General features: G+C 48.3%; 1 protein-coding gene across 2 annotated transcripts; it reads right to left on the reverse strand.

The window, feature by feature from the left end:
* Positions 1–496: 496 nt before the first annotated feature.
* On the reverse strand, positions 497–10,725 carry LOC120661457 (probable potassium transporter 14). 2 transcript variants are annotated; one of them, XM_039940326.1, is made up of 10 exons: positions 6,356–10,725; positions 5,504–5,732; positions 5,159–5,407; positions 4,958–5,008; positions 4,580–4,840; positions 4,111–4,163; positions 3,903–4,017; positions 3,501–3,755; positions 2,160–2,682; positions 497–1,225 (listed from the first exon to the last, which is right to left on the reverse strand). In XM_039940326.1, the coding sequence occupies exons 2-10, from the start codon at positions 5,634–5,636 to the stop codon at positions 727–729; spliced, it is 2,139 nt and encodes a 712-aa protein (XP_039796260.1). In that variant the 5' UTR covers positions 5,637–5,732; positions 6,356–10,725; the 3' UTR covers positions 497–726. The 2 variants fall into 2 exon arrangements, with proteins under 2 accessions (XP_039796260.1, XP_039796259.1); XM_039940325.1 differs by having other exon boundaries at positions 10,239–10,696.
* Positions 10,726–15,843: the final 5,118 nt, after the last annotated feature.

The following is a 15,843-nucleotide window of genomic DNA, read 5'->3' on the forward strand; positions in this document are numbered from 1 at the left end:
CTCACCCAGCCCACTAGAACCGGTCGCGCGCAGGTCTCCAGGTCTCGTATTTCCCGGAGAATCTCGCCTGAGCCTGACGCAGCCACCGCCATCCATCCATCCATCCAATCCACCCGTCCGGCCGATCGCGATGTCATGTGATCGGGGGGCTTCGGCTCTGCACTTGTGCAGGCAGCAGCACGCCGCGCGTACCGACACGCACGAGCGACACCAGATTAGGTGCGGGAGCGGGAGAGGACATCACCTTATTCCTCCGCCCACTACGCTCTTGCCAGAGCATCGTAGTTTAAGGGCCTCATCAGCAATGAAGAGCCCGGATCTTGCCCCCAGTCTGCAGCGGGTATGCTCCGTGCAGGACACCCGATCTCGGACCCTGATTGGGCGCAGCTGGACAATCAATACGCAGTGTCTGTTCTTGCTTCCTGGCACAATCGGACAAGCAAAAACCACCAGGCATATCAGGTGGCTCAACAGGGCAGAGTCCAGACAGAGACGATGCAGTATTTGCTTCACAGAGAAATGGTGTTTCGCCTCATATATAATACCATATTTCCATCCGCGAAACGGGTCCAGTTTCAGTTTTGAACTTTTGATCACCTCTCGGAAAAAGGAGATCGGTTAGTGCTGATTCTATCAAAATGGAAAGCAGCTCCGAACACCTCTCGCTCGCACCTTTCGTTGTCTACCGCCGCGAGTTAGTATCATGTAAGGGAGGATGTATAGGTCCTAGACCATGTACTGCATTGCCACCTGCATCATCCTGGTGTGGGGTATGCTCAGCGTCGCGATGCCCTGCCTGCAGTTCTTCCTCAAGAAGGCGTAGAAGTAGTTGATCACCAGCTTCTTGAGGAAGAACGACTCCTTCCGGGCCCTGATGTCACCGTGCCCTAGAAGGTACACCACGCCTGATTCCTTCGCCTTGTGGATGAAAGAGAGCTCGTTGTCCAGGCTTGATCCGTCAAATGAAGCGCTTGATCCCAGGGCTGAGTTGACAGTGCCTGCAGACTCAGCGAGGGGAACCCCGAGTGAGTAGATGCTACCGTTGGGGCCAACAAGGACTCTTGATGACGAAGATGCAATCTCCTCTTCAGAGTCTGTGTCATCATTATGATCGCTCTCAAGAGAGCGTTCCTGGGCCTCTCGGCGTATGAACTTTTCAAGGCTTTCTATCAGAAGCTGTTCAAACGCTTGCGGGTTCTCCTTGCGTACATCCTTGTACCCATACCTGTAGTCATGAATCATTAACATCCAAGCCAACAATCAATAACTAAACAGTGCTCATAGTGATCATATAACTATATAAAATTTTGGTGTCTGCAGGAACATGATAGATTATATCTTAAACGTTAAAGGCCAAAGGTAAGACTGAGGAACACCGTGCCCAAGGTAGATTCAATGTCGCTGAACCTGCATCAATGAGGGCAGAAAACATTGTGCAAGTTGTTTGCAGTGTAATTTGGCAAGTTTATTTATTTAATCAGACAAATCATTTAGGTGTTGCGTGGATCAATTTCATGCACAAACACAAGTTAAGAACAGACTAATAAATACGAGTAGCATTTCAAAAAAAACAATTTGTACTGATTTCTGAATTCTTGTAGACATCATGACGGTGCTGCCCAAGCGGCAAAAGAAAAAAAAAAGAAATAGAACACAATGAAGCTCTTATCTGATGAACAGAACTCTTAACAGCAGGATAACAGTACAAACAGTGCAAGAAAGATCAGCAGATGAAACTCAAGTTAAAAAGGTTCCAATTACCAGCCATGGACCACCTAATGCCAATGACTAAAAGAGGAGCAAGTTGATTCACTATGGTATATAAAACCTAACTCATCACTCGACAATTTTGAGGGAGCAGTGAAGCCAACCTCCCAAAGAGCACCTGCTTGTGGCCCTGCCTACACAAGTAATAATGCTGGCAGACTAATCACTGAGTTACCGACACACCCAGTGGCTTTCTAGCAGATTCTTAATCCAGGGGCATCAGGCATTACATGAAACACAAACAGAGAGTGGCCATAGTATCAAACATGTGCAGATGCAAAGTAGTCTCAAAGTCCAATGGATCATAGCAAGAAACTTCAATACCAACTTAATTTTGGAGGCAAACATTGTTTACAAATTTTTTTCTTAACTAGGAAAATGAGAGTTCATACCTAGCAATGCAGCGGAACATATGGTAATTCTTTGGGCAGACCCGACGAAAGAGAAACCTCTCATTTTGAGGCACAACTGGAACTGGAACCCATTTGATGCAGACAAAAATAATCATTGAATGCATGGCTGGCAGTGTGGTGAGGAACTGACCAAAGATTGCTGGAACCCCCCTGACCAGTTCATTATAAACCAATCCAATTCCAGGTGCTCTAACTGTACCAAGATTGCAGCCTAGCTGCATCAACAAATCCATTGAAAGCTTTTGCTTGACCTCAGTTTCGTACTTCAATTTGGTACCATAGTTCCATATGTACATTACCAAATACAGTACAGCGGCAAATACCAAAAGAACCCAACTTCCATCTGCTACACTTCCCAAAACTGAAGAAAAGAAAAATAACTCCAGCCCCAGGAAGAGGGTAAGAAAGCATAGAACTACAATGATGTTCACCTGCCATATCAAAAGCATTATAATGGTTACCAGGACTGTTGTCATCATCATGACCCCAAGTTCTGCAATGCCTGCAATCAAGACCAAGCATTAGAAAGATTCTATGGCAGTAATGATTGAGCTGGAGAAATAATGTAATTTAGCAGCAAGCTCATCATGTTAAAAAAACGTGGATCAATAAATACTGAGGTTAGAGTGGAAGAAAACAATCACATACATAATATGACAATGCTTGAATATAGGAGATTTCTTTTTCTTAAGAATCATTGAAATTGTACACTTTCCTTCCAAGCATATTGATAAGATAGCAATGAGATATTGGAGTGAAGGAGACAAAAGCACCACCTAATCTATCTAGGGGCTATAGTGGGAACCAGATGCTGATAACATTCATTTTTCAGCCGATCACTATTTTCAGCAAACAGCTATAATTTCTACAAGATAGACTCATGTTCAGCAGATTGAGTGCAGGAAATCTCAAGACTATAGGCAATCCAGAAACCAACAAGATGTAGAGTACTGACATAGCTGAAAAGCATATACAAGGGATTGAACTTCTTGTATACCATTTTATCGACTATTCAGCCATGTTCATTTGTACCAATTTAAATTCTACTCTTTAATTCTTTGTATAGTCAAATTAACTTATTAAATCCACACTTGATCATGACATAATGATTATAATCGAGTGATGGCTTCTAGATCATCAGTACATAATATAAAAAATTAGGAGCAGTTTATACATGCAGAGAAAATTATATAGCAGAAAAAAAGGACATCAGGATGGATAGTACGTTAGGGCCGAATCCAGAAAATAGAGCTAAAGATAGGTAAAATAGATTGCAACGAGAACATGCTGACAATATCGTTTAAGACTCACATCACGTACCATACGCATTGCCAATCTCATTTATGCTCCCAAATACTGTAACAAATGCTAGACAAGAAACCAGCAAGAACCAATTCATCACCGGAATGTATATTTGGCCCATGAACTTTCTAGAGGTGTGAATAATCTTGAGGCGTGGAAAACAGCCAAGAGCTGTTGCCTGCTTTATCGTTGAGAAAATAGCAGTTGTCATTGCCCGACTAGCAATTAGTGCAGCCAAAGTAGCTATGAATACAACTGGCCAAAATGCCTGACCTGCAACATGGATTGAAAATATATATCAGAAAGGAGCGAAAATGACAGAAACCAGTAAAACAAAGGTTGACTTCATTACAACATCAGAATTTTATTTCAGCAAAGTGCAATAATACATAATAAATCAGACAAACCAGTTTGCCTTACTTGGAATGGACAAAAAGAAGACCTGCTGACTTTGAGTTAAGTTCTCCATAAGAAACGCAGCTTGCCCTAGATATCCCAGTAAAAGGCATGGAAGAACAAGAAACACAAAGGTAAGCTGCAAGATATGAGCAATGGTAAGTTTCCGTCGACTATTTGCCTATTCCAAAGGAGTAACATTGAGCCCTAAACAGTAGGGAGGGAGAAATACCTGAACAGATCTAACAGAGAAGTAGCATAAATCAGCAAACATCGCCTCCAATCCTGTAAAAATATTAACCATGTCAATGTCTTACAATATAAATATTTCACCTTTACTACGCTTACACTAGTTTTTATGAATCTTTTAAGAGAAAATGTTGTTAAGTTTCAATGCCAATTGAATTAATATGATTAGTTATTAATTTGAACGTTTGGATTATGTGTTTCCTTTGGACGATACGATGGGCCATGGTCAATCATTTGCTTCACTGCTTCCCACTATATCAGCAGCGGAATCAGGTATCGGACTACCAAATTTCATTATCAATTTATGAGGGGCTATCTGTCAAATACAAATATAATCCCTTCAAGATTAGCATAACTGAGCAGATTTATGAAATATAAAGTTCTGTTCTCCTTTTGTATTCATGACTCATGAGTGTAAAAACAGAATTGAGCAGTGTGGTCAAAACACCTACCTGTTGCACATAAAAGACAGCCTCCAAGGGACATCCAAGCTTGAGTGGGATTTCTTTCAAAATAATAGTATATATACAAAGGATTGAATGCATGTAATACTTGTGAACCATATATTCTGATGTTATAAATTCCTATCCCAGCAAGGCAGCAAAACCATATGAACAAGGCAGGCCCAACAGCAAGCCCCACTTTGCTCGTTCCGAACCGTTGTAGACTAAAGAGAACAATAAGAAACGCAACAGTGATCATGACCACTTCACCTGTCAAAAGTTTATAATAATTGTTGAGCTTTGTGCATGACAAAACATCAATACAAAATAGATTTTTTTCCTTCACCGTATATTGTAAAAAATGAATAATTAACAGTTTGGCGTCACCTTCATTAACACTAGATATTCCAACCTTCAATCCATTAACAGCAGACATAACTGCAGATTTTAACATGAGAAATAAAATAGAGTTATTTCTAAGTGAGGAGGAAAACTGCTAGAGTATCACATTACTAGGAAAGCAATGTGCTGATCACCGAACTAGGTGAAGAGAAAAATACAATGAAAATGCAGCAGAAAGACATGAACCTGACATTGCCGGTGTGACAACACCATCTGCTATCACCATCGAAGTACCAAATAGAACAAGCATCAACAGCAGCTTCTTTAGCATAGATGAAGTCTCAAGACGCTCCTTGATCTTCAAGGACCTCTCGAGCTCCACTGAAGGCACCTTCAGATTGAAACTTGATATACGGGTATCAGAAGGTAGTTGGTTAGGAAGCAGACTTGCCTTCGCATTTCTGCATATTAGCGAATACAAAGCAAATGTTCCACCTGCCAAACAATCAGAAATTGAATATCAAACTAAAGCTTAAAGTAGAATATTTTTGCCAAGTTTACTAGCACCCTGGTACATACACAAAAACATACCTTCTCCATCATCATTTCCCCACAAAACAATCATGGTATACTTCAGAAATGGTATCAGAATGAGGGTGTATATTACAAGTGAGAGTGCTCCGAGCACATCCTCCTTTGTAGTAATAGGGTATTTGTTGAACATTACATCGAAGGTATACAGTGGGCTGGTACCAACATCCCCAAAGACAACACCTAGCGTCTGAAGAGTCAGCACAATACTCCTGCCTATGGTAAATTCCTGAAAGGAAGACAGCAACTAATTATCAGCAAGCTTATGCATGTCAAATAGGATTGCAATTGATGCTATTTGATGTAAAGCAAAATTGGAATCTGCGGGCATGGTATTTGTGCAATATGTTTTTGTAGAAAACATATCAACTGGAGTACCCAATGTCAAATTAAAGTTGCTTCTTAATCAAACTTTCCATGATAGGAAATTTCAGTAGGGGCAAAAAAACTGAAAATGACATGAACTCTGGGCAACAAAAAAAAAGAGTTGATTGGGTCAAACATAGAGTATCATTTTATAAAGGGAAACTGAAAATGGCAGGATCGCTCTTTTTTCATTTTTCTATGACATTTTCATGAAAGTGGGTTCAGATTTATCCCATTTCAATGTTTATCAAGAATTTAATCATTATCATCAAATTTACAGGACCAAGGGGACATTCGGTAAACGCACTTCACTAAAACCTCTGCCTTAATTTATGAATATGAAAGTGAGGGTGTAGAGTCTCTGCGTCAAAGGAAATGCAGCGGCATTAACGAACTTAAAGAACCAGACTACAAGACCAATAAGAAATTAAGAAGTGTTATCAAATCCTTCCAGGGCATCAACCCGGTCAAGGGGTCACTACTCACCAGGTCTTTGGTCGAAGTAGTGGATTGTCGGCACCCTGCAACTGGGGTACCCACTCCTACTGTGCCAAGACTCGCGTAGTTATCCGTAACTACGCCCTAAGGAGCTGAGCAGCCGGACCCCTGTGGTCCGACTCCATCTCACCGGACCAACGGTCCCGGACCCGCTTCCCGCTCGGGGATGGGTCCGGTGTCACCACGTGTCCCAGAGGTGGAAATGCTCAGCACCTGTGGCCGCGGACCCGGACCGACCTCCACGTGCCTATCCGGACCCCCGTGAGCTCCCGGCTGCTAGCTGATCGGGAGGGGTCCGGAGCCGCCACGTGTCACGCGTGACGCGGGCGCGGGCGCAAGCCTTCAACTGGAAGCTCCCTCACCCACCCGCATTAAGTGCGAGTGGTTGAGGCGTGCTCTGCTGCCGCTGGGCACGGGGCAGCTTTTGTCAATCCACACTGTGGATCGCTAGTTACCGAGGCGGCTCGTCAGTTACCAAGGCAAACATTAAAGACTCAGCGCCGCGCGCATGGGCTACGAGTCATGATGACCAGCTACTGACTAGGAGCAACAGTGCACGCTGCTACAGTGGACTGAGTCAGTAGTTCGGCGCTTCATCATGACCTCGACGCGCGGCTGCAGAGGCTAGACTCTACTCCGACAGGACAGCTCAAGACCATCCCTGGTCAGAAGCTACGCACGAAGGCCGACGACAAGATCTCCGGATCTGAGGCATTGAAGGCCAAAGTGTAGTTTATAATATATCGCCGGACCCACCTGTCGGGACCCCACTCAGTGTACGTGCTCCCCTTGGACATATAAAAGGGAGAGCACGCCCGCTAGAACACAGGTTCAGACAGGTTCAGACAAAAGAGACTCTCTCGACACTCTCTAAGGCCAGGCAAAAGGCAGACACAACACAAGCTCGGATTCACTCCGAACAATCCCGTTCTCAACCTCTTGAGAGCACAAGCAATACAACACACAGTGGACGTAGGGTATTACGCTCCGGCGGCCCGAACCACTCTAAACCTGCTGTGTTCATCGTGTTCTTGCATCTAGATTGGGCTAATCCTAGCTAACCCCCGAGTACTCACCCTCTGGGTTTAGGCGGGTGCACTACGCCACCCGTGGGTTTGCACACCACGACATGGATCAAATCCCATGATGCAGGTTCACATAAGAAAAATGCAGTTTCTGCTAGTTTGGTACTCTAGTTTGTTTGCATGGACATGAATTAAGCTGCAGTGCAGGACTGCAGGTTCGAAACCCAGTGTTCTCATAGTTCCTGGAACTTAGGCATGAGGAAAAAAAACTGCTGGTTCAACTAGGTCTCGCAAGGCCAATGACAGGAGCATACATGAACATGATGCAGCTCAGCCCATAAGAGGGTGCTGAGTTCAGTATTTCTCCAGTCAGACTGATGGGCTGAACCAGGTCAGATAAACATGCCTATGAGGCCACCACATTAGCAATATGCAGACAAAATGATCCTACCACATCATGCACTGCATCACCTCTCAGCAATTTCCTATTGCTCTAAAGTCATGAGATTAAAATGGTCCTCATTCACTTGTTCTAGTAATTTCACTTAGGCGAGCAGTGCAGCACTCACCATCACCTTCCACAATTAATCCCCAAACTGGACATGGACCTTTCAGACAAAATTGGATCCACAAACAAAAACAAAACCTCCATATGTACACCTCGAATGCATTTTTTCAGGTCCTGGTCTATCATGGAATGATAATGTTATCTTAAAATATAGGCATTGTGGCTAAAATATAGGCATTGTGGCCAGTGCTCCTAAGCCTCAGCCCACAGGAAAGTTCTTTAAGCATTAACCTTATGCCGCTTACAAGTATACAGCTTTGCTCTGCGCTCAAACTTTGGCTTCCAAAATGAGGCATGTTTTCAAGGGAAATCTTGAGGTGTTAACCTTTCTGAACAGGGGGGAAACTGAGTAAATCATCCAGCAGTTCTTCGAAATTCTTGCAGGGCACCCGACTCAAATAAGAGAAGGTGAGTAGTTTTACAACATAACCAAACATCCGGCATAGCTTCAAAGTGTTCGGCCAATTCTGAAGAAGGCCTAGATATGGGGGCAGTTTGATGACAAAACTAGCAGAAAACCCCTTTGTCATTATCATGGTTATTCCAGCTCAAGCTATTTCAGAGCAGATCACAGCAATGAGAAAGGCCTGACATGGCTATCCATAATATCAACTAAAAGTTTGCTCTTTGCTAGATATGTGGATATTTATACTAGTGGCACTAGTAGATGCTAATCAAATGGTCGGACCATTTTCTATAAACACTGGTAAAATCGATAGCGTATTTAACTCCACTGTCTATGGGGTGGGCAAACCAGCCAACCATAACTGAAAGTCCACTTGAACATGGTTTTAAAGGCGTCGCCTAGGCGGTAAATTTTCTGGGCGTCCTCAACGCCTAGCCAAAATCAGTGAGGGAGGGAGGAAAGAGAAGAAGAATGAAATCCAAAAAGGCCAAGCAGCTGCCGCACAACCCATCCCAGCCAGATTCGGTGCTAGTGGCTTTGGCGGAGAGAGAAGAGAAAGATGGGGATGCGAGCAACTGAGAGAGAGGCCGAGAGAGGAACCAGCGAAGAGAGAGGCAGAAAGAGGACACGAGAGGACTCCGGAAGCCTCTGGATCTGACTCTGGACGGGGATAAGTACTAGTATGTGAGTCACAGATGGGCTGCCTAGTTGCTTCCCTACTCTTATATGCTTTGCTCCTTTTCTTTTTACCTTTTGCTTTTTTCTTTCCTTCTCCCTTGTACAGTTTGGCTTTCTGCAAGGCTGACAAGGCGTCGCCTTGGCTCGCCTTATGAGTGCCTAGGCGTCCAGGCGGTGGTTGCTCGCCTAGTCTCGCCTTGCTGCCTTAAAAACCATGCACTTGAACCAACTAGCAGATCAAACTAAATAATTTGGCATCTATCTAAAGAATGTGTGTCACAAGTACCAATTGTGCATCCAGTAAGTCATTCATGAAACCAAAGACAGAACAGAACAAAGCTAATTTGAAATGGTCCTTCCGCGCTTGTTCAATATACCACATCAAAATGCATATAACGTGCATCATAAGTACATCATTTAAATAATGTGGTTCTTAATGCATCAAGCAAAAATACCATAAATGTCATGAAGAACAAGGTCCAGATCTGTTTCTACCAGTATCAAAACATGAGGATCATGGAACAGCCAGTGCACTTCATGGAAAGAAAAAGCTCAATCGAACACTCGCATCTAAGAAACAATAGATGTACCTCATCTGCATGTAACCTACACAGGAAACCAGGAGTGATAACCAACCAGGCAACACCACAAGCATCGATCTGCCGATCGACATGACACAGCTAGGAGCCTAAACAACAATGAGAGCGCATCAGCTTACACGCAGACTGGCAGCCAGCAGCCACATAAAACCCATGACAGTCTAATAATCTACCCAAGTAAATAGCTGCAACTTGATACAGGATCATTGGACTAATGCGGCAAACACCTGGCACACATGCACCGACCAAAATTACCTAGCAGACAAGAAAAAAAATGCACAGAGCAAACTACCCAACATACAGCAAGCACACTCGCGCACTCATGGTCTTACCACTCCAAACCTATCAAGTCTCCCTCAGCGCCACGGTGGCACAAGATCGCGCAAGCGCAAGCGCAAGCGAGCGGTAGCGCAAAAGCAGAACGCCTAGCACGAGACATTGTCCGATCGCGTTCCGTCAGACAATACCACAAGCACCTCGCGCGCAGGAGTCAGTATGCCGTGCGGGCGGGCGCAGGCAGTGCCGCAAACACCTCGCGGGCACCGAAAACCAAGAGGCAGTTCGACCGAGCAGGTGAGATGGGGGGAGCGCGCACCTGGTGGCGGTACACGCCGGGCACATCGAGCGCCTCTACGTCGAAGGAGTCGGCGCGCGGGCCCGTGCGCACGAGGCGCTGGCGCAGCATCTCGTCCTCCTCGTAGCCGCCGTCGTCGTCGTCCGAGCCCCCGCCGCCGCGGGAGCCCGAGGCGGCCGCCGGGGTGTCGGTGCCGCCGTCGTCGGAGCTCTCGATCTCGTCCTCCTCGCAGGCGCCGCCCGGCACCACCCACCGCATCTCCGCCGACTCCGTCTTACGCAGTCGCCTGCAGCCGCCGCTCCCGGACTCCATCCGGATCGAGGCGGGGAGGGAAGAGGCGCGCGCGTGGCGGAGGCTTGCTTCTTTGGGTTCCGGTGCTGCGGCGGGGTGGAAAAGGGAAAGGGGCGAGACGAGGAGGGAGGGAATGGAGGAGGCGGCTGCAGAGGTGAAACGGAACTGCAGTCTGCAGCTGTCAGCTGTGGCCTGTGGGAATTGGGATACAGCTCCCCTCAGACTTTCATTTTTCTTGTTTTCCTTTATATGGGAAAAATATTTTTGCTTTTCTTAAATACATTTTTAAAACTTTTTAGCTAATCAAAATTTTTAAACACTTTTTAGCTATCAAGTTTCGACGGACAAAAGATAAACGTATATAAAAAAAAGCTAAATATGCTTCCAAGCTAGTGGCATCTGACAGCTAATGCTATAAAAAAAAGCTGTTGGATCTTGGTAGCCAAGTACGTTGGATTATGTTATGTTTGTTTCGTGTTCCACAGCCGTAAAAATCCCATCTTCCATTTTGTAAACTTGAACCTCCTCGTCTTCTTTCATCTAGAGATGATCATTATAATATGTTGTTCTCACCGTGTTTAAACACTTACGATATGGACGTTGGCACTTTGTTGACATGTCAAAGTAACTTCGGAATTCTTCAACTTGCAAGTTAGGTGGGGAGATTGAGTGCTTACATCATGGTGTATATAAGCATGGTAAAATCCAACTTGATTTTTATATATTTTTAATTTAAAATTGTACAAAATAATTATTCAAATCTTTTTAGACGGATTCTTAGATTATCTAGATTAAAATTTGATCCTTTTACCACCATAGGTGTATACGACAAAGACGCCTCTTAACTGGCTAGCTCTTCGATCGTGTATTTGTTTCGTGGAATCTACACTCGCGTCACGAATGAATACGTGATTTCTCTCCATCATGCATCTAGAAAATATACGTGCACAGCTATTAAGTTGTTTCACTAACATGAATTTCCATGTAAAAGAAAAAAGCTACATTAACATGAATAGACAAAAAAAGAAAAAAGGGAACCATTTTTCAAATTGCAGCATGACACTGTGGCACTATATTGGATCATTTCCAACCTATTCATGAGTCGACTAGAAAGACAGAGCTCCCCAATACAGGGTGGGGCACCTGCCCAACTACCGGCGGAGTTGAGAGTTGAGAGTTGAGACCCCTTCCCCCATGGCGTTGTAGGTTGCCAGAGCGGCATTGGAAGGGTATTTCGCGTCCACATACAAAGGAGGAGGAAGAAAACCGTCTTGGGCCGGAGGCCATGTCCAAGTCAACGGTCTACTTGTGTTTTGGCCCAATGCATCAATACTTGCCCGTGCCCGTGCCCGTGCCAGCCGCCGCCGCCACCTAGGTCTAGTGTATCTTCCCTGGTCGGGCGCCCCGCACCGTGTCTATGGTGTCGAAGGAGATCAGCCAAGAGCTACGATTTCATGGAAGTGAGGGAGAGCAAGGGAGCGGCCCTGCGGGGCTGCGGTGTAGGCGTACTGGCGTAGCTGCTGCTAGGCGCGGTCGCGGACATGAGCGGCACCCGCCACACCTAATGTCGTGGTTAGCGTCAGCGTTGGCTACGGTAGTGCTGCTTTAACTAGTGCGACACAAGGTGGTCGCTGACGGTTGTGCCTCTGCCGTGCAATGGCTAAGGCTGAGCAGCCCGACATACGGCGCGTATGCGAGGAGGTTGTCTCTGACGGGCCGGCTGACACAATAGGTAAATTATGTCCCAACTAAAAATTTGGGCGAGCTTCGCAGCTTAGATGAAAGTGCTAGGAAATAATTGACGATGATGTGGTCAAACCCATAGTCACAAGTTCCCGGATCGACCTTTGAATGTGATATGGTACTTGGAATAGACTTTTACAAGGTGGGGATTAAAATATTCCATTCCCCGGAATGAGAAGAGCAGGGGAATTCCATGTTCCCGATAACTATGGTCGCACTGGTCTTCATCACATACAATTGATACAAACTCCCTCCGTCCAAAAAAAAGTCACCATATGAATTCTAGGATAAATTAACAAAAAAGTAAAATGATTATATTTATCTCTATTTATTACTTATATATGACACTGATTGATTGTCGCATGCATATACATTTTCTAAATAGAGAAAGATGAGACAGGGTCGCTACTGCCCTGCCTCTGCCTGGTGGCTTCCATCAGGCACTTGGATAACTTGGTCTCCATGAATGTACAATCGTATGTTAGATTAGAAATGTATCCCAGTGGAACATGTCGGCGAATGGGGATGTCAGCAATAACGCCTTGAACAATGCAGGATGAAACCCGGAGCAGCATGCTCTCAAACATGCCTTGAGCGCGTTCTTTTGGACGACACAAGAACTCCAAGTTGACCATGGGGTTTGGAGGCCATTGAAAGGTCAGAAGGTCTCCGATGACGCAGACATCACCAGTTGTAATCTGTTCACATGTACGTAAATTGATGACAATGGAAGAGAGCAGGTCACTCGGGGTATTATGCCATCATGATGCTCGCAAGGTCGTCAGGGTTGTCGGGTACCATGATTAGAGGCATCCTAATCAGGGGACTAAAACCGTCCTAAAAACGCAAACACATGCTGAATAACCGGGCCCACGAAGGCCTACAGCCTCCTTCCAACCTAAAAGAAAGGAAAGGACTCAAAGAAGGCCAGCACGCGGCCCACGTACGCAGTGCGGCCCATCCGCACCCCCTCGGACCCGCGGTGTGATCTCCGCCTCGCTCGAGGGCTCCCCGCCGGAGCCCTCGACCGCGCCCCGCGCCTCCGCCGAGCTCGAGGGTAGCGAGCCTGCCCTCGAGCGAGCAGAACGTCTCCGCCTCGCTCGAGGCCACCCCTCGACGAAAAGGACAAACGGTCCTTCCTCTCACCCGCCCGCCGTACGGAGGCATTAATGCCAACCACTCCTCCACAGCGCCCGGGTCAGACGGCGTCAGGCCGCCATGCCCTACAGTGGCTGTGACCGGAGTCTCGTCCGCCAACTCCGGTCACTGCTCCGCCATTTCGGACGCTGTGGCGACACTGTGGGAACCTGCGACCCAGTACAAGACGTATTCGGCACTGCTCCAGCTACTATACTGCCAACTTCCCATACCTCCTTCGTACTTTCCCTTCTGCGGAGCCCTCGAACGGCATGGGCACGACCCTCGGAAGCGGCTCCGGCCTTGACCGGGACAAGACCCTGGCCTGTAGGACCCTCGAAACGCCACCACGCCACGCCTGGAGGACGGTACCCCCCACAGCGACGACCACGCCGCCCGCTGGAGCCGCCAGGACACCGGCGCGATCTCCGCCCGCGCCCGCGTCTGCGTGACACGCGGCGCCTCCGGACCCCTCCCGAGCAGCTAGCTGAGCCGAGAGCTCACGGGGGTCCGGATAGTCACGTGGAGGTCCCGGACCCATCCGCGGGAGTCCGGATAGCACGTGGAGGTCCCGGACCCATCCGCGGGGGTCTGGGTCCGCGGCCACAGGTGCTGAGCATTCCCACCTCTGGGACACGTGGTGACACCGGACCCGTCCCCGAGCGGGAAGCGGGTCCGGGACCATTGGTTCGGTGAGATGGAGTCAAGGACGATGCCCAGGACGACTGCCACGACCAGTGCCATACCTCACAGAGTGCTTCCCACAGTGCTCGCCTGTGCATGTACACCGTCCCTCCTTGTGTCTATAAAAGGGGGGTCGGCCCACCTTCGGTAGAAAAGAACAAAAAAAACACTTCGCCCTACTAGCAGAGCACATACGCTCCTCTGAACCCCGATATTGGCACTCGCCTCAATCAACTCCTCCTCTACCGGAGACTTGGGAGCTTCCCTCCCTCTCTCGCCTCGCTTGTACCCCCTACTACAGGCACCCCCGGTGCAAGATAGTACAATGCTCTCGCACACCCCTTTGCTGGACGTACGGCCCCACGGCCAGAACCAGGATAAACCCGTGCGTTACTGTATTGCCTCTTGCATCAACATCTGGGACGAGGAACACGCAGCATCATCACTGGTTGGGTCCGGACCGCCGGGTCAGGGCACCGACAGTTGGCGCGCCAGGTAGGGGGCGCTGCGTGACATTTTCTCTTTTGTTCCCATTTGATCTCTAGGGATGGCGAGCAGATCCAACCCATTCCCCATGGGCGTCTCGGATCCACTCCCAGCGGGATACATGATCTGGTTTGGGAGTCTTGAGTTCAGAGCAACCGGCAATGGTTACCTCATGGAGCTCCTCTCGCCCAGACGCAACCCTGACACTCCGACTTCACCAGCCCGGCGCAACAGTCGCTCGAGCCAGCACTCGCGACAAGCGCGCATGGAAGTTGCCGGGCGGCACGCCTCAGCTCCCCCACGTGGGTTGAGGTTGCCATGTCACAGCTCAGCGTCGCGGCCGATGAGCCACCGCTTCGTCATCACGTGCCTAGGCGTCACCTACGCCGGCACCATCATCGACTGCAGCCCCAGTGCCGCCCAGGGGCGCGCGACTACGCCGTCGCCCTTCCCCTTTGGGATGCGCAACGCTGCCACCTACGCATCTTCGTCCAGCCCCAACTTCGCTGAGTACGAGGATCTACCGGGTCATCACCTCCTGTCGATCCGCAACCTCATCGCATCGACTCCTGACGACTCCTACCCCGAGACGGCGAGCTCGATCGCCGACGACATCAGCTTCTTCATGGACAACTTCACGGCCGAGGAGGCGAGGACTACTCTGGGGTCCGCGACCCCGATGCTTCCTGCTCGTTCTAGCTCGCGGCGACTTACTGCCTCACCTGCTCCGAGGACTCCAGCGAGGGGGGTTACGATCCTACTCGGGAGTGCTTTATGGTCCAGCTCGCGGACGGGCAAGAGGACAACGCTCTGGGCGATGACGGGAACGGCGGGGCAGACGCGCAGGCAAACCAACCCGTGGTGCCGGCTGCGGCCCCTTCTTCTTCGTCAAGCTCGGCGACGCGGCAGGCACAGCTGGCGCAGCTCAAGAAGCTTCAAGCCAAGCTCGACGAGTAGCGTCGGCGGACTCAGGAGCTGCGCACCGCACTCGAGCAGCAGCGCACCGCGCGTGGCGCACATGCCCAGGCAGCGGCGCGCGTTGCCCGGGAGTGGATCCTAGCCAATGACAACGTCGACAAACCTCCGGAACTGAAAACGGCTGGCGAAAAACTCATCGCTGCGGCCTACCTACTCCAAGCAATGCCTGAGCCGTCGATGACTTCGGGTCGTAACTTGCGCAACGAGGCACAGGCGCTCATCGAGCAAGCTGCTGTGCAGCAGGCCGAGAGCTCTGCGTCTCGCATGCACTCGATAGTCCTGAAGCATCCCGGTGGGACTGCACGGC

The sequence above is a fragment of the Panicum virgatum genome, chromosome 2N, assembly GCF_016808335.1.
Source record: "Panicum virgatum strain AP13 chromosome 2N, P.virgatum_v5, whole genome shotgun sequence".
Classification (NCBI taxonomy): domain Eukaryota; kingdom Viridiplantae; phylum Streptophyta; class Magnoliopsida; order Poales; family Poaceae; genus Panicum; species Panicum virgatum.